We start from the raw sequence: 22124 nt of genomic DNA, 5'->3' as shown, positions 1-22124 counted from the left end.
AAGCGAGTTTGAAGTGGAAAAATGGCATAGTTACCACAGATGAAGAAACTCCTAGTTTCTCTGAAAGTCCCCATTACCAAAGGATACAGGCAGATTCGCAGATTCTCTACTGAGCTGAAGTAGCAAAGAATGACATACTTTAAGTGTCTTTCTAAAACACACTTTGTAGTTGATTCACAGTAATGGCTCAGTGCAACAACTGGTGGATGAAACTATGAGTTAGTGTCGTGCAGAACTGGCTAGACGTATACAAACCTATACACCTATAGGCTATAGCTATATACCTATACAGTGACTCCCTATCTTTTTCAATTCTGTGTATCAGGGAAGCTGCAACATAGCAGATCACCATCCCTCTGAATATATAGGAATACTCTGTAACAAGGGAAGAACACACCCAAAGTGAGTAGTGCATTTTAAGTAGCAGTTCTACCTTTTGCAAAACTTCATAAAACTAAACTTTATCCGAGACACTCATACTTAAGCTTTTGAACTACGCATCCAGCTCTAAATAGGCTTCTTTAAAAGCCCCGGTTCTGCCTTTAAACAATCTTTCCCTAATCTTTTTTGTAAGGACCTATTGACCTTGGAACTGAACATATTGCTATGTGTTAAGAGATTTATCATGTAAGTCCAAAGTGATGTTGTAATTCCTTAAGGATTAAAATTTATACACAGGAAAATACCAAAACCCCTTAAGAAATGTCTTGAAGCCTAATCCAACTCTTGAAACTTACAGCAAATACAACAAGCACAAATTTGTTACACAAAGCACTTTATTGCATTACATGCACATTGACATTTATTGCAATTTGTTTCCAGCATATTCAAAACAACCAAAATCCCAATATAGACACTATCTTTGCCTCGATAAATTGCCACCAATGGCACTGCTTACATCAGCACTTAGATTTGGGTCAACATAAAAATCTAATGATGTCATCCTACTCTGGTGTTATACCGGGTAAAAATCTCCAGAAAGTCTCAAAAAATAACGCTCCCGACGAATGAAAAAAACTCTCCTTAAAAACTCAAAGGAGGGCATGTTTCTAATCCAGAATGGAGTGCAATGGAGAAAACTCTGTGGTGGCCTTGACTGAGCTTGCTCTAGATCAAGCAGCAGTACAGTATGATACCATGCTAAACCTTGCTTCTCAGCTCACAGGACCACACTAATGCAGTCGGGCTGCTTTCCCGACCCAGGCTGGAACATCTGCATGGTACTGCCTTGCCCCATTAAGGCATAACAGCTCTGTCACACGCTAGCTCACAGATCTCTTCATCACTCTCCAGCATGTACACAGACATGCCCTGCATATACTATACTAACAAATAACACCAGGAGACATCTTTAGCTTAACATAAAAATAACCACTTTTCAAGAATAAGTCTTTATTTTGATGCTTTAGGTTTGGAGCTGAAGAACGTAGAAATGGATTTCATTCCACTCTTATCAACTTTGGCCAGAGCCTTCTGTGCTGCAGACATCTTGCTGTTTGCCTGTCAGTGAAATGATAAACAGAAAAAGTTAAGCAGCACCTCCATAGGAAGGGAATATAAGCTACAAACTCCTAAATACAGAAGTCAAGCAAGAAGTTGAATTGCTTTTTTAGTATACAGCAGTAAAGATAATGTTATGCAGGCTTTAAATTGTAGGAGAAAAACCTTACTAAACAAATTTGAGATTATTCAAACAGAAAAATACTTGTCACGAATTACTTAACCTCAGACAAAGACAGAGAATCAATTACAAGGACAAGGAGGTGAAACACCTTTCCTTTCTGCAGAACGAGGTATCCCAACTCAAACGTTTACTTTGGGATAATCCCTGAGTGTACATTAAGAGGAATAATGCATGCAATATAACAGATGCATACTGTACCCTCCGACTCAATCTCATGATTATGCTGTCAGCAGGCTGAATTACAGCCTTGCATTACAGATGATGAATAATTCACACTGATTTATTATCAAAGTCTCTATGCACAGTGAAATAAAGGGAAAATAGATGGAAGAACTAAGAATGAAGAAGGTAACTAACATGTGCAAAGCACTTCGAGGCCACTGGGAAAACTTCCCAGACTTTTACACCTAAAACACATTTTATGAGCCACATTTTATGGAGCTGACCTCTTTTCTTTCTTGCATTTTAAAATGTTATGTTTTAAATCTCTAGCTGTTTTCCCTATTAAGAAAACTTTGCATTGACCTTTATTTATGATACTCCTCAGTCTGCAGGACTTCACAATTACAATACTTGGGATCAGCTAGAAGGTTACGGACAGGATGGAGATATGCAACAACAGTATGATCGTCTGTGTTACTATACAAACAAAAACACTGCCAAGGTATTTAAAAAAGAGTATACTGTACAGAGTCCAAGAGCTATCTTTTCTTTCCCAGATTCTCTCATCAATGTGCTTCATTATTTCAGAAGTAAATCATATTTAATGTTAAAATGAATTATCTCTCCTCAGTCTATTTCTATCTTTATGCTCAGTTCAAAAGCTACAGGTACATAACAGGGGAAGGGGGAAACATGCATATTTTAAACTATTTATCACCCTCACTTAGGGGGCAATCCTCTTCTTACTTCAAAACGAGCATATGCCCTGAATACAAAAAATTTTGTGGGGAGGAGGGAATGCATCTGTCACCAGCTGCTTCTCTTTGCAAAGGGATAAAGAGTAGTCAGCATTAGTCTGAAGGTCACAAGACGCGCACAGAGGGCCTTTTTGGTTCCCGATGGACTGAAGAAGGATTAATTTTCTTTCAGTGTTCAGAGAAATACGCCAGTGCGAGCCGCACAACTTTGGCACACACAGACAGGAGCTATTTCTTTTCACATCTCTGTTGCTCTCTTAGGAATAGTACAGTGGCAGGCACCACTGGACTCAGATTTGAATTGGCCTCCAAAATTGTGTTGGAGCTGGCAATCACCAAACTCTGTGTTGATTTAACTTCATTAAGTTGACATAAGTAAGTGTACAAGCAATATTTCTAGGTAAAAATAAAGCCCGTCTTAGCATCTCTTGGAATTTAAGTGAATCCTGCCATCTTTGTTTCTTTTTCAAATAACTGAAATTTAACAGTTGCTATCACTAAGCCATAGGATTTCTCATCTAAAGATCTCAAAGAGCTTTGCAAACATTAGCTGAGCATCTTAACACATGTCCAAGTCTGTGGGGTTCACTGGAATATCCATTGATAAAATACAGTCAAACAGTAACAGTATAGAAGGTCCAGAATGGGACATTAAGACTATCAAAGTTAAAACTAAATTTGAATGAAAAGTTCAAGGAGATATAACTACAGACATCTGCCATTTTGTATTTGTTTTTCTGATGTGTTTTGGAGGAGAAAAATAGGCAGTCTGTGCTAATGTTGGATATTAACCTATGCTTTAGCAAAACATGCATGAATGCAAGGCTTGCTTACCTTTTTGGTTTTCAGATTGCTGCTGTTAAACTTAGTATAGTCTTCTTCTGCTTCCACAGGGACATCTGATAATTTCCTTTTCTGAAATGTTAGAGTGAGGAAGTTGCTCTGTCAACGACTTTTATGATGTACACACATGGAAGTTTAAAGCTTTGGTTTTATAACATAACCATAGCAGCAAAATAGGACTGGCAATCAACTGAAGAATCTGCAGTAACAGTGGAAGATTCCTCTTTGTAACTGTCTTCTTTACATGTGAATATATACCATCTCTACAGTACGTAGAAGAGATCATTCAGTGTCATGGGGAGCATTTTCTTCTTCCTAGCCTTCTGAAGAATGACTTCTAGAAATCACTTGAATTCCGCTTTTAACTTCCATGATTGTGACTTTGGTGTCAGAGTCTATTTAGGGAACTTTCACGGAGCAGACTAGACTCTGGTCCCCGCAGTGTCATGGAATTGTGCAGCAACTGCAATGTTATTGCTATCTGCCAACACAAGTGGATCATCATCTAGTCTATTATCTGTTTGTGCACAAGCTTTAGAAGTAATTAGTTTCTACAGTTTGGCACCAGTGAAACACTGACATAGTTCTGCTGACTGCTTCATCACTTGAATCCAACAGTATATTAAGAAGCTTGACTCTGCATGTGCTGGGTGCCTTCTAACTTCAGAAATAATGGAAATGAACAGTTCTCGGCACTTCACATGATCAGGCTGTAAGAATGAATATTTCTTTCCATAAACTGTGAGCATGTGTTTGGTTTAAAGGTGAAAACTTCCTGGTATGCTTCCAAAAGGGGGGAAAAAAGTATACAGTATTTTACAACACTGTATTTTTATTATTATTATATATCTGATATTACTACCCTGTCCTTAATATCCTGTGAAATCTAAACTGTGGCCTTCCTAGTTTTTGTGCCAGAGAGAGTGATTTTGCAAGCGACTTGGATGGTACCATACATTTTAAGATCCTGTTTTATTCATTTTGTTTATGGTGCCTGTGATCTCTCTCTCTCCCCCCCCTCCCTTCCTTTGGCACAGAAGCCAGGTCTGCAGCTTAGATTTCTCAGCTCTTAGAACCAGATCCAACAGCAGCCTTTTCTTTTGATTTCAATGGGATCTGGATCAGCCTCCCTAGGAGGCTGTTTACTGTGCTGTGATAACATTTTCAAATGACAATCTAATGAATAATTACTATTCTCCTCTTTTAGGAATCTGATAAACAAGTTTTTAAAACTTACAACAAGATGTTTGCATTTCAGCAAAACATTTGCTGTTGAACTGTAGCAGAGCCTACATATTTTTTGTAGATGTCTGTCATCATCTGCCAACGGCCAGACTCCCTGTGCTGGCAAACTGGACAGTATGACAATTACAACACAAGATCAGTGGCTTACAATTAATACAAAGAACATGTAACTTTGATTTAATCATTAAAACACAGTCCAGACTACCCAGTTTACTCTTGTACTACAAGGCAGAGAATCTGTCGTAGCTTTTCTGTTAACCACTGAAGTTTCTAAATCTCTCCTCCCTTCACAATTTATTTTAACATAATTTCTAAACATGCAACTACTTTACCATAATAGGAAATACATGTTAGACCCTTCTTTATTTGCAATAATCCTATACTATGTCTGTCAATACACCTTGCCCTCATGAAGAGAAATGTCAATGCAAGTGAATAAAAATAGTCTGAAGGAGACTATGGGTTCCAGCATATGAGCCTGCCTTGCTCCTCTAAGTTTGTGAAATATAGGAGTGTTTTAATCTCTGAAGTTGCGAAGACTTAAACACAGAAGCATCATACACACCCTGGTCAGTGCTCTGGAAATTAATCAGATCCTCAGTAAGATTTCACTGCCCAGCAACTGAACAGTTCTAAGCCTCATTTCCTCTTTAACCAAACTGCTGAAATAAAACTATTTTTAAAAATAGATTCTCAGAACTATCCCAATGGTATAAAAGCTATTCGTACATAATATGTAATGTACATCACATGTAGTTTAATATAGTTGTTGTAACATGCTTATATGGCTAATGAATATCAGTTGGCTCCTGATGTGTGTTTAATATTTCTTACAATGTATAAAATAATTCTTAACTGAATCAAAGGGCCAAGTAACTGTGCAGCCAGAACAACTGTCCAACCACATGGAAATAACTTATATCCATGGATATACATTGGAGAACAAATGCTATTAATAACAGTAGGGTCCAATTATTCCTGCATGTGCTAGCTGACATACTGCTTAAAAGAACAGCCACTGAACGAGCCAGAAATGAGGTTATTTTCGACTTTGTTTTGGTAAGTAGCAGAGACATCACAGGAAAGGTTGGTGTAGTAAGTAACCTAGTTTCAGTAGACATAGGGTGCCTCAGTTTAAATTAAATGGAAAGGACAATCAAAAGTGGGGTTCTTGATTTCAGAGGGGCAAACTTTGCAAACCACATGCTTTACTTCTCTAAGCCAAAGCAAAAGGACTTGATGTGTGCGGAGGACACTTGGAATGTAAAAGAAAAATATGGAAGAAGTGATTTGGGGATCTTTTACTTCAAACAAGGTGAAAAATCTTGAAGGGAAGAGCTTTTCAGACTAAACTATATGAATGCTCCCCCCTGCTCACAGAGATGCACACATATTCCCCTCCTAATACTAGGAGTAAGCAGAATTATACAATGATCTGAGAAAAGAGACTGCCAAAAAAAAAAAAAAAAAAAAAAAAGATTTGTTTTAGGGGTCAGGTAATACTGGGATAAAGTGAGAACTGCCAAAAAGTCAAGCTGAGTTAGACCTTGGAAAGGAAATTAAAACAAATAGTAGAAGGTTGTTTAGCCACAGAGGTAAAAAGGGAATCAAAAAAGAAAAAGTGAAGCTGCTATACAGTAAGGATTGGATAGATATTAAAGCTAATCTATGTGTAGTCCCAAAATGGAATAAATCCTTTGCCTCAGTAAATTGTTTTCAATAAAGATGAAGAGGTTAAACACAGGGGCAGAAAAGAGAATAGAAAACAGCCTATTTGAGATAGAAGTAAAACTCAATATGCTGACACTGTTGGGAGACTGCCTTAGAAATCACAAGTCCAGAGGCAAAACCTGGCAACTGTTCTATCAGGTAGCGACCATATTGCTGCAGAATAGCCAAACACCCATCTATACGTGAGGAGGAGGAAAAAGTGATAGTAGACCTCAGCAGAATAGATTGGGGAGGGGGGGGGGGGGGAATAGTGAAAGAAGGAAGGATAATTAAAGGTATAGAGTAAATGAAAACTAAACATAGGTAACGCCTACCGGACTTATCTTTTTTTTTTCTTAAAGATAACACGTTTTCGGATGGAAATTGCTAATAGAGAGCCATGAACAATATCTATTCAAAATGTTCATTAATTGTTAATTAAAGATAACAGCATGCTAACACTTGCTGAATGCACACCACTAAGTGGCATTACGAACATCTGAAAAGCTTTTAACACTACAAAGGAAAAGCCAGAGAATCTTCAAGACTAGAAACATTAAAAATGGATGAAATGCACAGAAGTACAAGGCCATATACACAGCAGCTAACTTCATGAATTTATCGTAAATCTGAATGCTGATCAACTAACAATTGCAGTGGAGGAAAAAAACAACTGTATGTCTTAACTGTTCACAGCATGACTGTGAGCTATCTGGTACATCACACAGTATTAGAGGCAAATGGGATTCTAAGATGTCATGAGATAAAGTACTTCCAGTTAAGACAGAAGGGAAGAATGCTATCATATTAATTGTACGGGCAAAGGTTTTACCATGAATAATTATATATGATTCTGGTCACCTGCTTTGAACAACTGAATTCATTTCGGAATAGGTGTAAAGAAATGTTCCTGCAATGATGAGGGAATGGAGAACCCATCTTACACAACCAAGTTTGGCTTCACAAAATGAAAACATAAAGGATGTAAGTTTTCCCCTTACACATTGAGAGAACTAATGTTGGGGAGGGAAAAGAGCCATTTCAATTAAAAAAACAATGATAATGTTAGCACAAAAGCGCAGGGGAATAAATTGGCCATGAATAAATTCAAGGTGGAATTTACAGGAAGGTTTCTGAGCATCAGAGGAATGAGGTTATCGAACAGTCTTCCAAGAGAAGTAATGGAAATAAAAAATCCTAATGAGACTTACAGTGAAGAATGGTCAGTGTACGAGAGATTATCCAACATGGTTGTCTGGGAATCCATGACCCAGGAGGTCCCTTTCAGGGTCCTCATAAATTACATATGAAAGAAAGCCTATGAGGTCATATTGTTCCATCAACCTCAACAAAACTAAATAAGCAAAACACGTACGAAAATACTGCTGACCAAAACATAAAATATGTCTCTCTCTTTCCCTCCCCTTTTTCAAATAGGAAAACCAACCAAAATATTCCTTATTGAAAAATACAAAGTACCTGGTAAATTTCTTGTGTTATTTCAGGCTAGCTTTTCACAAGGCCAACTTACTTTTTGTATTGTACCCAGTGCTTGGTCTAGTCTAGTTTTAGTAATAATTCAGAGAAATCAGCTTACAACGCAACATCTCTGTCAATATCTTAATGTTCTCCTACCTTCAATGGTGGCTCTGGTGCTGGGCTTTTAAGTTCTGGGAGCCTGTAGAACAAAAGTTTTTAAGTTATAAATTAAGACAGCTGGATTGCACAACCTAAAGCTTATAATTCCTTCCCCCCAACGGCTGCTTTGGTTATCAGCAGCTCACACACGGTATGTGTTTGCAAAAAAAGCAGCTCATGGACTCTGTATTTCTGACTTAGATAACTAAAACAGAGCCAGGCACCATACATGGGCTCTTTTAAAAGTTCTTAGATCCGGCAACCAAAACAGGAGAGCTCCACCTTACTTTTGAAGCCTTGGGTATTAGTAAGATGATATTACAAAGCACATAGCATCTCTTCAATGAAATGGTTCACCTTTGAACAGAACTGAACTAAGGGGCAGATGCAGGGTCCCAGTGATGCTCCAAGCAAAGTCTGCTGCTGGCTGGGAACACTAGGATGAGGATGCTGGCTCACCTTCCAGATTTAAATATAAACTAACACTAGTTAGACATGTGAAATCACACCCCAGCAGCACTGAGTGTCTAGGGAAAAGGAAAAAGGACTGGGGATGAGGATTCTACTCCTGGCTCTGCTGCTTGTGCTTGATAATTCTGGACAAGCTGCTTTAAGCCTTTGGATTTCCTTCCCTGCCTTGCTCTAAAATGGGATACAGTGCTCAGGGTTTCATGATGCAACTGTGATAACAGACATATCAGACGTATATTACATCTCTCCTCCAGCCCATATATGACACCTCCCCTCCTTAGCATCATAGAAACAACAGAAAGGCATAATCTACATTTGAAATAATCACATTTAAAGTGTGGCAAACATAATCTCATTGTGTCATTCACTGCAACCTTGATGAACAAATCTCAGCATTTAATAGAAATGACCAAAAGGATATTAATGCATTCCATATAAAACTAGCAGATAGCTGGAACAATACTTACCCTAAGTATTTTAACAACTCCTTACTCAGATCTTCAGGAATATATTCTGATATTAACCCATGGGCATACCGTACATAGTCTTCAGAAACAGGGCAGGGAGTGGGAAGGAAAAGAAAAAGAACATTCACATTATATAGTCACGTTGCCTTAGCCATGTTGCATGCGCTACCATAAATCATAAGGTTGAATTAATAGTAAGAGACTTCTAATGGATACACTGTGATGGTTCTTTGCGTTGAGTAGTTTATGTTATATGACACTTGTAGGTTTATTTAAAAAGTAAAGACTTACTACACTCACTTTGTCAGCACATGTTATTAATATCTGCTGTATGTACTTTACAAAAGCTGTTCACTTTCTGAGAATACTAGATATCATGTATTTTTCCAAAGAAATTAAATTTTAAAAACCTGCAAAAGTAAAAAGCTGACTCAACAGAACACGCAATCATTAATTTTAAAGCATCTGGATCTTACAATTATTTGGCAAGGGCTTCAGTACTAAAGTACGTTTTCTGGCTTCAACTGAAAACAATTAGATGAGACAATGAGTCTATTTCAAAGTCTTGTACTTAATTTCAGTACTTTACAGAAAATGCCAAGGCCTATCTAAACATCACTGGCAAGACGGGATAATGATCTGTGGAAATATGAACTACTAGAAGCTGTTTTCAGTACAGGGCACTCCTGCTATAAATATTTTTCTGAGAGACTGGGGAAAAAAAAGTGACCCTTTTATAACATGAAGTCCTGAACCAGATCTTTTCCGGTCACGTTCTACACAAGCACTTACCGATCATGGGCTGGATCTTTTAAAAACTTGCTGTTGTTGGGGCTGCTAGGGAACAACTGCACCCATGAACTGGAATCATTCGCCGGACAGACATTAAGCTAAAATTTCTCCTCTGAATTTGATCTACAACAGGTCAGCTCTATCTGTTCACACGGCTACACACTTAGACAGTTCAGAAGCACATGGTAAACTAGCCTTAGGGTGGTAAAGAACTATTTCTTCTGTGCTAGATAGCTTCCTCTTCTTTTTTTTTTTTTTTTTTTAAATCTAAAAAGTCCAATGTAAACTGGCAGTGAAGCAGAAAGCATTAACAAACTGACACCAGCATATACATTTAAACTATACTGACATCAAATTCTTAGTATCTCCTCTCTTTACTTCTCCTTCCTCCAGCGCTAGGTTCATCAAGGATTTGTCACTCCCTAAGCCCACTTTAGGGTCTGGAGAGAATAAGAAATAATTCCAATCCAAGACAACTTCACCTCAGGACTTAATATTTCCAATTTATCGCTTAAGAAGAATATTCCCATCATTTCACTCTTTGTATTATGACACTGAATGGTGAGTCCAAGTCAACTGCTATTATTTTGTACTAAATAAAAAATCCATTCTCTCTGCATTTCTGCCTTGAAGCAATCTTCACTGACTTCCATTACCAATTTTAAAATACCACTGTTTGCCTTCTAGGGAGTCTGTGTTCTCACCCCAGCCTTGCTTTGTTATTAACCTCCTGTCAAACATCAGGAGTACTTGTGCACCTCTCTTCTTTGTCTTCCGAATGAAATATTCAGGTCTCACATGTTAAACTTCCCCTCCTTCCCCATTTGCCCTTATTATATCTTCACAGATTTTTCACCTACAACATCTGTAGATGCTAACTACATATACCCATCTATTTATAAGGTACTGAAATTTCATAATACCCCTATGAAAGCAATTCCCTGCAGAAATAAATTGCACTGTCATGGCAGTGAAAGGATCAGACAAGAAAATTAGTCTTATTAAAAATAAGTGTTAAGTAAGGTCCATTTGACTTCCTGTCATTCACCTTGCTACATACAGTGGGACTGCTTCCAAAACTTACCTACTTTTAACCCCCGGTATTCCCTATTTCAGTCCTGTTCTTTTAAATCTAAACAAGGCTTTTTAAAAGACTGTAAAATCCATTTTACTATAAGTAAGAAGGAAGGTGGAAAAAACACTGCAGATAAGCTATTTAATTACAAATTTCAGAGATAAAGTATTTAAGCATAGTCAAGATGGTTGCAGTCAGGACAATTTTCCCTTTCTTTAAAAAAATGGGAGCAGGGAAAAGGATGAAAAGCTACTGTAAAGTTGAAGTCACTTACAAGTTTTGCAGCTTTGCCTCTTTTTAAAAACCATATATTACAATATCTGTTCTATAAAACTGTCTACTTGCCTCTTAAATCTCATTTATGTTGTTTCCTTTGATATCATTACTTGGTAACTCATTTTCCACTTCGTCAGCAAGTTGCTTTGTTTCTCCTTATTTTTCAACAGCATGCAGACTTCTGAATGTCTTTGTAATATGAAACAATTTGCTTTTGTTTGTCTTGTTCTAAACTTTTCTTAATTTTCATTAACATTCAAAGAATTTACTCCAAGCCCATTTTCGTGCTTCTCTACACAACTTCATATCCCAGTAACATTCAGGACATTGCCCTCCCCAGAGAAAAGGTGACTAGAAGCAAACAGGATCACTCCAGAGTTTTTAGTACCAAGGTTCTCAATTTCAGGGCAATTTAATACACATATTATTAAAGTTTTTGCCCTTATTAAGCACAGACTTCTGTATTCTATACATTTGTCACATAAGGTAATGTTTGGACCGGGAGTTTTTACTCTGTGACTATGACTTTTAAGATCACTTCCCTTTTTGACGAATTCTATGAAAAGCATTTGCATGCTAATAAAAATAATAATAAAAAAGAAGTCTGTTCTAATACAGAGACACTAATTGAGTGGATGCTCATATATATTATAAGCATGTGTCCTATTGTCCAAGAGAGTCTCAGTTCAGCAAAGCACTTCAGCATATATTTCACTGAGAAAAACATCGTCGTCTTGAACTAAGGAGAAACTAAAAGAACCCCAGCTGAGATCTACTGTTAATTCCAATGTCATCCGATGAAGATACCAAACAACTCGGCAAAGTCAAGGCACAGAGTCACAACACATACACAATCTTCTGTACAAGGAAAATTTACTGCAAAGGCCAATTTCAATACTTTTTAGATTCTAATCATGTGTTTTATCTCCAGTATGCGATTTCACAAAAATGGAATTCATTACAATGTTTAGCTTTCTTACCTTCTTCAGTATCTGTGGTCTGTTTACCGCTGATAAATGTAGGTACACGTACCCTTTCACCTACAGATATACTGTTGCCTTTAAGTGCTTTCACTGTTTGATTGACCTATAGGAAACCACAGAATGAAATGTCTGCCTCAGTGTTGTTATGCTCATGTTAATGCAGTGACAAAGCTCTTGTAATTTTGTTTCAAGCATATAAAACACTCAAGTTATGGACTGTGGTGAAATTTAATATACATTTGTAATGACTAGCATATGAGCTCAAAAAACCCCAAGAAACTAGCATGTCTTTGAACATGTTGCCTTGGCAACACAGCACCAGTTTTGCAGCACCCTAAGATGAGCTGAGCTACACAGATGCAACAACCATGATCATACAGGTGAGAAATACACCTGCTCAGAGAACAGAGAATGCCTAAGCTCAGATGGATTGCAAAGGCGGTCCTGATGGAAATCAAAGATTAACAACATTATAGGGCACTGCTATACTGGATCTAAGAGAGAGGTAACCTGGCAGAAGAAGATGTTTTAAACAACACAAACAGGTAACTGTTCAAATGGAAAAATTCAGGTATTCATTGTAAAACAGATATCCCCATGCCTCATCATCGCAGAAAACAGACCAGATTCTGTGCTTGTGTTGACTAATTTAAATGACAAAGCTTCCTTGTACCATGTGATGCATACAATCTTTTTCTACAAAGTGGCATCACAGTAGGGGCCCGTGTGTGTGTAAAATTAGATTCACCTTCTTCATACCAGAACACAGACCAAATCAAGCTTCGCTGTAACACTAGTTTATTTTCTGCATACTGTGCAGATCTCTTGAACAGCACGATTGGATCAGGATAGCAGCAACTGTACCAGGTCCGTACTGGGAGACTGTCAAAACTTCACAAGCAAAACCATTTGTAGCACAAACCCAAGCATTTTTGACCAGCTTTAAAGCATGGCAGAATTTATAAGATGCAACAGTCAAAGCTCTCCTCTAGTCCATCTGTTAAGTGGATAAAGCAAAAGACAAGCCCCTCACCTTATGCAAAGCCTATAGAACACAGCGATAAGCTGAACTTCAGCTTCTTCTTCTGCCTCCCCACACTCCATGAATCCCTTTCATGCCAACCCCGTCAGAAAGAGAAGCACAACAAACTTGTTTCTCTAATACCTCATCACATTCCCAAGTGCAACAACTTTACTGTGATGTCTGTCCTTCTTGGACAGGACGTGTACCTTGAACTGAGGGACATCACATGTCTCAAATGCAGATATGGACAACCTAATAAGCATTTTCATTTTAAACACAGACCAATTTTGAAACCAAAAGAGAAACACAATACCTTTTTCTTTAACCACTTCAGTGTCTTCTCTTGGCTGTATTTGTGGAATTTCTGACTCCCAATCTCTGAGAAAAAACAAGTAAGGGGAAGAAAGTCATGACTGGTTTGGATTTCATTTTCAATACATTTAAAATCTTTTAAGTTGTAGATACAGCATGAAAGTTAATTTGCGGCTTGCACATGTTTGATATCAGGGCAATAAGTTTCAAAAATATTGGAAATGTAGAAAAATAAACAGACTGAGCTGATATGCACAAGGCCGAACAATTTGACAATTCTTTAATTAGGACCTAATCCAGCAAAGCACATATTTTATTTATTTATGTGTAATCTTGGCCTGCCTAAATTCACTAAGATTCTTCTCAAGCCTTTGTAGTTCGCCAAACTTTCACTGCCCTGTGTCACCAGACTGGTCATTTTAACTACATAGCTCACAACAGAAAATGTTGGTTCTATGGCTGCTTTTTTTAAAAAAAAAAAAAAAAAAAAATCCCACAACCTAACGTCTTAAATCTTTACTTATTGAATTCCAGCACCTAGTGAGAGGCCACGACAGAAAGTTGGTTAGTGAAGACAAACCATCCATCCTTTCAATAAACCCTTTTCTTATCACTTCTTCCAGTTCTCCCCTCTCACTTCACAGGGTGACTAAAGTGAAAGTTCTACTTCTATCCCCCTTTTATGCAGTTTAACATAATATCCAAATAAAATACAAAATCCAAAATAGTGAAACGCACTCCTTGTGGGAGGAAGTACATGATTCATTTATGATTTATTGAGCAACATAAATTAACTCAATGATATAAGAATTTCAGAAAGTGTTTCCCCTGTGATAACTAGGGTATCATGAACACTTGCTAAGCTTCACATGTGATCAGTTAACTGGAGTTATGTGAGTTCACAATGCTGAGGCAGAGGTGAGAGAAAATTACAAAGGCTCACAGAAATTTCAGTATAAAAATTCAGTATTAATTCACAGAAAGTTAAATTTTGGAAATAGAATGAATTGCCTAATAAGATTTCACAGGAGATTTTAGAGCCCACTGTGTTTCAGTCTTTTTCTTTAGTAGGTATTTCAATGAGTTTTAATCTCCTGTATACCATTCCCATAAATACCTACATCTGTTTCATGTCATTTACTGATGCAGTATCATATTCCAACACTCAGTTCATGGAGTTTCCTTCTCCCCTTGCAAACAACAACATATTATTTATGATTCCTTCAGCATTTCCTTCTTTGGGGTTTATCTTGGCTCTTTCAAATTGCATACAAATAGCTAACTATTATGTGCTCTTTGCATATGCATGGTAGGGGGTATGGAGAGGTCGAGGAAAGCTGCTTACAGGATAAAGTTTACATCTCTCTCAACAGTTGTAGAAAAGTAAAATGCACTTTATACTAATATACACTTTGCTTCATGAAGTTAATGAGTTGCAGGTAAAGCAATTAGCTGTGATGTTGCTGGCTGCAGCCTTTAGGACTTAAACTTCTAAATGGCTCTGAAAGAAAAGCAGTGGAAAATGGGGGAGACGCTCTGGATACTTGAACCTGCTTCTCAAAGAGCTAACATGGTTTGGGTCCAAGTACAGTGACTACAATTCATGGATTCCTCTCTTATCTAAGAAAGTTCGAGGAAGGGACATCCTGTGGCCACCATCCCCCAACCGATGCTGAAAAGTAATTCTAGTCCGGATTCCCAGGCAGACTCCCCCACAACAGCATGATTCAGAGTGACTCAGTTAGGGAAAGGAAACTTAGAACTGTGAAGCCATTTTCATTAAAACATGTGAAAAGTAATTACACTGAACCCTTCAGAGATCACTTTGTTTGAAAATATTTTGTGTGCTTGACAGTTTTGACTATTAAACTCTAGAAACTGACAATATTTGAGACCTCTGAAGAATTAAAGTGAGTTATGAAAGTCACAAACTGCTGACAAAAGGATTCAATATTGGAACGTGGATTTAACATGTGATGCACATTTGATATTGGTGAGAGTTAGTGACTATGTTTGATAATATGAGTATATATTGGAAAGCCTTTTGTTCCCTAATGTGTCTGGTGCCTATAAAACTGGTCTGAGACATCTGGAAAGATTGGGTTTGAGAAATACAGATGGAATATAAGTGGTTCTACAATTAAATAATATGTTCAGCGATCGGGTAATCGCTACGTAGACTTGGAAGTTTCCCTGATGTATTGTTGAGCAAACTGCCTAAAGCACATTTTAACATCCATTTTCTCAGTGTTTTCCATAACTTTGAAACTCATATGGCCCCTTTTTTCCTACCTTCTGGGAATACAAGCTTGGCAATATTACTTAGTTATTCTAATCAGGTAAGTTTTCTTGGCTCTTCACGTTAATCACATCAGACAAGATCACAGTGCAGTTTTTGCCTTACAAAATGAAGCAAAGAGTAACACTCTAGAACTGGAATTCATAACCCTTTCTTAAACCTTCTCTATTGTACTTTCTATTCAATTTTGAATTTATTAGCAAACAACCTGCATCACCCAGATTTAGTGAGCTGTAACACACCCTTATCCCAACTACTACAGCAGGTAACTGGAAATTTAATCCAGTAAAATGAATTTTCAGTGCCCTTAAATGCTGAGGCCAGGGAAGGTGGATTTTCTGCTAATTCATTAAGTGTAAACTGTGAGTGCTCTAGGGTAAGAATTTGTTAGACAGATGTTAAATGCCTTAAGATTAAATTTAGAGTGAAATAATTACTTTGTTAGGTTCTGCCAAACAGATCAGAGATGCAGAAGACCCAACACAACAGATGCTTCTTGCCCTAAAGCCCTACTCCTTAAATGAGAAAGGCTAGAAAGTGGACAACAGGTCTTAGAGCTAGAAAAGAGCATCTCAGCCATAATATTGGTATTTTTTTACAGGCAATAAAAGACCTGAGAATATGAAACACATAGAAGTGGACTGAACAGAAAGGTGATCTGTGCATGACAGGCATGCAAGCGCCAATGTGTTTGTTGCATAACAATATGCTTGGTGTTCTAAAAAAAGGAAGAAATCCTAAGAACAAACTCCACTGTTACTTTCTACCCAACCCAAACCTGAACAAGAAAAGAAGCAGTAGGTACATGCCCAGGGACATCCAAGAACATCACATATAGCTGGTGTGTGCATGTGTGTACAGCTTTAAGGACAAAAGCAATTTTTACCTTACATTTCAAAACAAAAACCAGGAAGTGAACACAACTTCTTTAACAGTTAATATAATTTGCTGGCAAAATGACACAGACTTACAGCTGTACATAACACATTATAAAAAACAACAATGCAAAAAACCCAAGCAGTAAAACATCTTCACTACTGTGTAACAGCACACAGTTTATCACAGGATGCTCTGATGGATAACAACTGCAAATACAATTTGAGAATGGATGCAGAGGTTAGACCAAGATATAAGACCTCATCTTTAGCACATACATTTTTTTTAATTTGTATTTTGCTGTTAAGAAGGGAACATAAATACTGCCCAAAGGCAGCACTGTTGTTTGGAGGAAGTGCCCCTTCAGAAAAATAATCCAGACCTTGTCCTACATTCCTATACAGGCTTCTTAGTTTGACAGCCAAGAGGATCCAGCATTCTCAGATGGGTGCACGTAAGTTTAGTACCCCTTCTCTCACACTTAGCCAGTGTTAGACAAGTTGTAGGGCACAGCAATTACTCCAAAGCTTAACAATAGTTTTTACTGGTAGTATTTATCACTTCATGGGAAGGCAAAAGTAGTTTTGCAGTTCAGACACACCTGTCAAAGAAGCCTCCTCGTAAGTCAGAACTCACCCTAAGGAAAAGGTCGCCTGCTCCCAATGACACAGAATGTAACTAAATGTTTTCCAAATGTTCTTTCAAAAATCCAGGAGAACCACAACAGCGCATGATTCCAACTACCCCTTTTCCAGCAAGAATGCTTGGGCAGCACAAGTCTTGCTGCCCAGATTTCTTCCTCTCTCGTTAAAGTGATCATTTTCAATGGAAACATGTCCTGCCCTTAAGTTCAAATTGATTTTCTGGAGGAAGCTACATTACTGCATATGCACCACATTATACAGGAAGTAATTAAACTTGTGTATCAATATCTTTCTGGAAAAAAAAACCTCACAGCCCAGTGTTCTATGCTGCAACAAAGAGGTCTGGTGTTTTACTTCTTAGCAGAGCCTTCATTCTTCCATCACCTTTCCTTAGCCACGTCCTAATTATCTCTAGAACACCTAAATATTTCTTATTATATAGAATCATAAAATAGTTTGGGTTGGAAAGGACCTTTAAAGTTCATCTAGTCCAACCTGCCCTGCAATAAGCAGGGACATCTTCAACTAGATCAACCTGACCTTCAGTATTTCCAGGGATGGGGCCTCTACTACTTCTCTGGGCAACCTGTTCCAGTGTTTCACCACCCTCAGAGTAAAGAATTTCTGCCTTATATCTAGTGTAAATCTACCCTCTTTTAGTTTAAAGCCATTACGGCTTGTCCTATCGCAACAGGCCCCGCTAAAAAGTTTGTCCCCATCTTTCTTATAAGCCCCCTTTAAGTACTGGAAGGCAGAAATAAGGTCTCTCTGGAGCCTTCTCTAATCCAGGCTGAATAACTCCAACTCTCTCAGCCTGTCCTCAGAGGTGTTCCAGCCCTCTGACCATTTTTGTGGCCCTCCTCTGGACCTGCTCCAACAGGTCCATGCCTTTCCTGTGCTGAGGGCTCCAGAGCTGGACACAGTACTCCAGGTGGGACCTCACCAGAGAGGAGTAAAGGGGCAGAATCACCTCCCTCAACCTGCTGGCCATGCTTCTTTTTATGCAGCCTGGGATATGGAGCTGATGATATATATCAACAGCAAGGGCAAAGTGCTTTCTGAAAGCAAATTTCTGGCTTTTAATATGTGTACCTCAACTTCTTGGAGGAGCTCTACATGCACAAGGGTCAGACAGCTTAGTTGTTTTGCACTCGGTGGTAGATACCATGTTCTCAGACTTCTGCACCTTCTCCTGTAGACCTTCATCTGTGCGTAGGTAAATCTCCATTCACTATCAGGAAGTCAGCAAGCATAAGGATAAAGCTCTTGAGAGGACTGAATATAAAAACTGAGGTCTGGCATCTTTTGCAGGTCTGCCAAGCTGCAAAAATTATGTAATCATAGAATTGTCTAGGTTGGAAGAGACCCTTGGGATCATTGAGTCCAACCATCTACCCTACTCTACAAAGTTCTCCCCTACACCATATCCCCCAACACCACATCTAAACGTCTCAAACACATCCAGGGATGGTGACTCAACCACCTCCCTGGGCAGTCTATTCCAATGTCCGACCACTCTTTCTGTGAAACATTCTTTCCTAATATTCAGTCTGAATCTACCCTGTTGGAGCTTGAAGCCATTCCCTCTTGTTCTGTCATTAATTACCTGTGAGAAGAGACCAGCACCAACCGCTCTACAGTGTCCTTTCAAATAGTTGTAGAGAGATGTAATGCTCCTTCCTCTTCCCAAGAAAGCATATATTGTCCTCAAATAAAATAAAAGCCCCCATACCAGAGGGAATTCTGGGCAAAGGTTGAGGACACTGTACAGAATTGATACTTTTTTTCTTTTTTTTTTTCCATTTAGGCTTTTTCTCTCATACACTTATGCATCCCAATCAAGGTTTCTCTTTTAAAAAAATTAAATCTTTGAACTTGAACCCACAACACTAAATTATGCAAAGCTAGAAAAATTGTGCTCTCCTTTCTCAGCAGCATATTCTCTCTTCTCCAGCTTTTCCCTACTTATCTTTTGAATACTTTGTGACAAAGGGATAAAAAAAAGCCAAATGGACAACAGTTAACTTCTTCCACACCAGACCAGCCTACATTAAAGAATTTAGAGAGATGTAAAATTTTCATCAAAAGGCAAAGAAAGTTCACAATGCATACAACAATGTCAAGTAGCTGTCTCTGATCAGTTTATCATTTTTATGACACCTAGCAACAAGACTGCACAAGTACTTTAGAGTTACAGTAGATAATCTGAGATCCACACATTACTATTCACAATACCGCAATGACAACTTCTTAGCCTAAGCTTCCATTTTTAAAGTACAACTTCATCCAGACCCTTGAGTGTTTGTTAAAGCAAAAAGCAATATTTAAGTCTATCCTGTAACTAAGTGGCACTAACAATTACAGACCTTTTTTGCCTCCCCAGCCCCTTTTTTCACCTTTTTCTTCTGTTACATGATGTATGTACTGTTTAACATCTGCACACTTCAGCAGCAATGGGCAGCTAGGGTAGTCTGAGTCTAGCACAACTTGATCGAGTGGCTGGAACTTTCCTTGCTGCTGAAAATACATCAAAGGGATTATAAAAGCGTTATTATAATGTTAAGACACATATACACACTACATATACATAGAAATATATATGCATGCAATGGCCATAACTTTAAAATAAAGGATTAAAGATCGTATTTTGAATGGTAACACATGACATGTTCAGAAACTGATTACAAAGCAAACTATAAATACTTATTTCAAACCAGTAAATACCTGCGAAATGCTGAACTCTTCAATTATTGCCCTTAAAAGACCAAACTTAAAACAACATGGGGAGAAACTAATGTGAAGTACAGCGGGATTTTTTGGAAGATGACATAAGACACAGTAGTCAGTATGTGCCAATACTGTTTTAGATCAAAACTTTTTGGATTAAACCCAGTGTCATAACTTCCATTCAAATTTTGCTTTTCCTTCCATAAAGATAAATCTCAAAGGAGCAGGGCAGCTTCTGGAACACAGTATTAACCTTTCACCTCTGCAAAGTCAATTCCAGTTTGGCCAGAGTATGTATATAAAGTGATTTTGGCACAACTTTAATAGCCCCACACATGACAGAACCATCAAACAAATTTTCCCGTTGCCAAACAATGCATAATCATTCAGCATGGTTTGGCACAACTGGCAGCCTTCCCTTTGGAAAGATCCTCTAGCGCATCAGTACAAAGACTCAGTGAGCTCTCCATCCTTACAGAGTGCGTGGTCTCAGGAGCTAAAGCTGAAGTCATTATACTGGTCAGCATGCAAAAAAGCACTTGGGTATACTGCTTTCATTATTAATTAATCCTCTTGATAGACAGTCAGAGGCTTAATAAAAGTAACCATCCTTTGTTAAATCACAATAAAAACAAGCAAAAAACCCAAACAACAAAAAAAAAATAAACAGAAAGGATTTGAAGTCTTTTCTCCTGAAAAAGAAAAGGCACAATAACAATGGCAAAAGGTTATGAGAGGCAGAAATAAAGCTGCAATAAACTGTTTCCTATAAATAACTTACCTACACAAACCTGCTTGTGTCCTGAAGCAAGACAGCCACATTTACATTGTGCAGGGGCACAGAGCCTAAGCCAAGAAAGTCTGCTGGATAGGAGACAGCTCTGCTCAGAAGACAGATTAAGCAACCCTGCATCATACTATCAAAACCAAAGGATGGGGCAAAGGATGATCCTAAGATACCCAGTGGGTACCTTCACAGTCATTAGTTCAAGCCAGAAGTGCTCGTGCTGCATTCAAGCAGGCCTTGCATGAGGTATCTGCAACACATTCCCCAAGACTTCCCTTTACTGAAGAACACGCTAACTTAAGCATGGCACTGCAAGAATGCTTTTGCTCTGATATAGGACCCAAAACAGCTCCATGGATTTATCTGGCACCATGCCTGGCCCAGAAAACCAGAAAACCTAGAAAGCAATGTACCGAGAAAGTAAAGGGCAGTACAGGACTTTTCCCATGCACAGAAACAGCAGCAGTAGTTGTCCTTTATTCAGGCTACCTCAACTCTCTAACACATAGACAGGGGAGACTTACTGTTTCCCAAATTTAAGTTTGGTATAAAGCTTTCAAAGGGATGATGAATACAAACAGAGCACAGTGCCTAGAGTATGAGCTAAACTATTCCTTGTGAAATGACTTCCGGTGGGCCACCTTGAAGCAGGAACAGACCAAAAAACACCAAATATATTTGCAAATCCTTTAACGTAAATAATTTAAAATAATTGCAGAACAGTAGGATACTATTATAAATGTCTAGTAGGACTTTATTTCTTCACCATACAAAAATTGTTCTTCTTCATTCTCCACTTGCAGAAAATAGCAAGCAATCTTATAGGAAATGCTCTTAGAGCAAAAACTCTTAGGATGCATAAAATGAAATTATTGCCTCCATGAAAGAAAAAAACAAGGACCAACATTTACATTCTAATTTATACCCTTTTTTCTGCAAGCAGAATATAAACAATAAATCAATAACCTTGCCTATGCCTTTTGATACACTTCGGAAATTCAAGTGAGGTTTTGTCACACCCATGATAAATCAATTAAGCCATTTATTAACTATCCCACTTTTGGATACTTGATCATCCTGCTGTTGTTCTATGATACAGCATCTCTACAAATATCACTTCTAAAAAGTCAATGTTTCAAGTTCAAACTGCCACAGAAGTGTTTCTTCTTCCCCCATAGCATCCAAATTCTTCTTTCTTTTTCTCTTCTTTCCCAAAATGACTCATCTACTGATGCCTCAGAAAGAGGACAAGTTTATTTTACTCTGATGACATCCCATTATTTTAAATTCAATAGTTCTGGGATAGGCTCTCACAAAAGGACAGAAGAGATGCTCTGCTCCTCTTAAAAAG

The 22124-nt window shown here is 38.1% G+C and overlaps 1 protein-coding gene across 3 annotated transcripts in view; it reads right to left on the bottom strand.

Annotated features, from left to right (window-relative positions):
* Positions 1–758: 758 nt before the first annotated feature.
* The window catches only part of RNASEH2B (ribonuclease H2 subunit B), a 39020-nt gene continuing 17654 nt past the window's right edge, over positions 759–22124 (bottom strand). The window contains exons 5-11 of one of the 3 annotated variants that reach the window (XM_082482180.1): positions 19626–19776; positions 13442–13506; positions 12102–12207; positions 8979–9057; positions 8038–8080; positions 3439–3519; positions 759–1500 (exon numbers count right to left, since the gene is read on the bottom strand). In XM_082482180.1, the coding sequence (XP_082338306.1) occupies positions 1393–1500; positions 3439–3519; positions 8038–8080; positions 8979–9057; positions 12102–12207; positions 13442–13506; positions 19626–19776 (633 nt within the window). In that variant the 3' untranslated portion in view covers positions 759–1392. The remainder of the gene's footprint in view (positions 1501–3438; positions 3520–8037; positions 8081–8978; positions 9058–12101; positions 12208–13441; positions 13507–19625; positions 19777–22124) is intronic. The other 2 variants (XM_082482181.1, XM_082482182.1) reach the window with 2 other exon arrangements.

This window comes from Vanellus vanellus, assembly GCF_965231255.1.
Source record: "Vanellus vanellus genome assembly, chromosome: 1".
Taxonomy (NCBI): Eukaryota; Metazoa; Chordata; class Aves; order Charadriiformes; family Charadriidae; genus Vanellus; species Vanellus vanellus.
The sequence above is the reverse complement of the archived record's forward strand: the minus strand, read 5'-3'. Positions and strand labels throughout refer to the sequence as shown.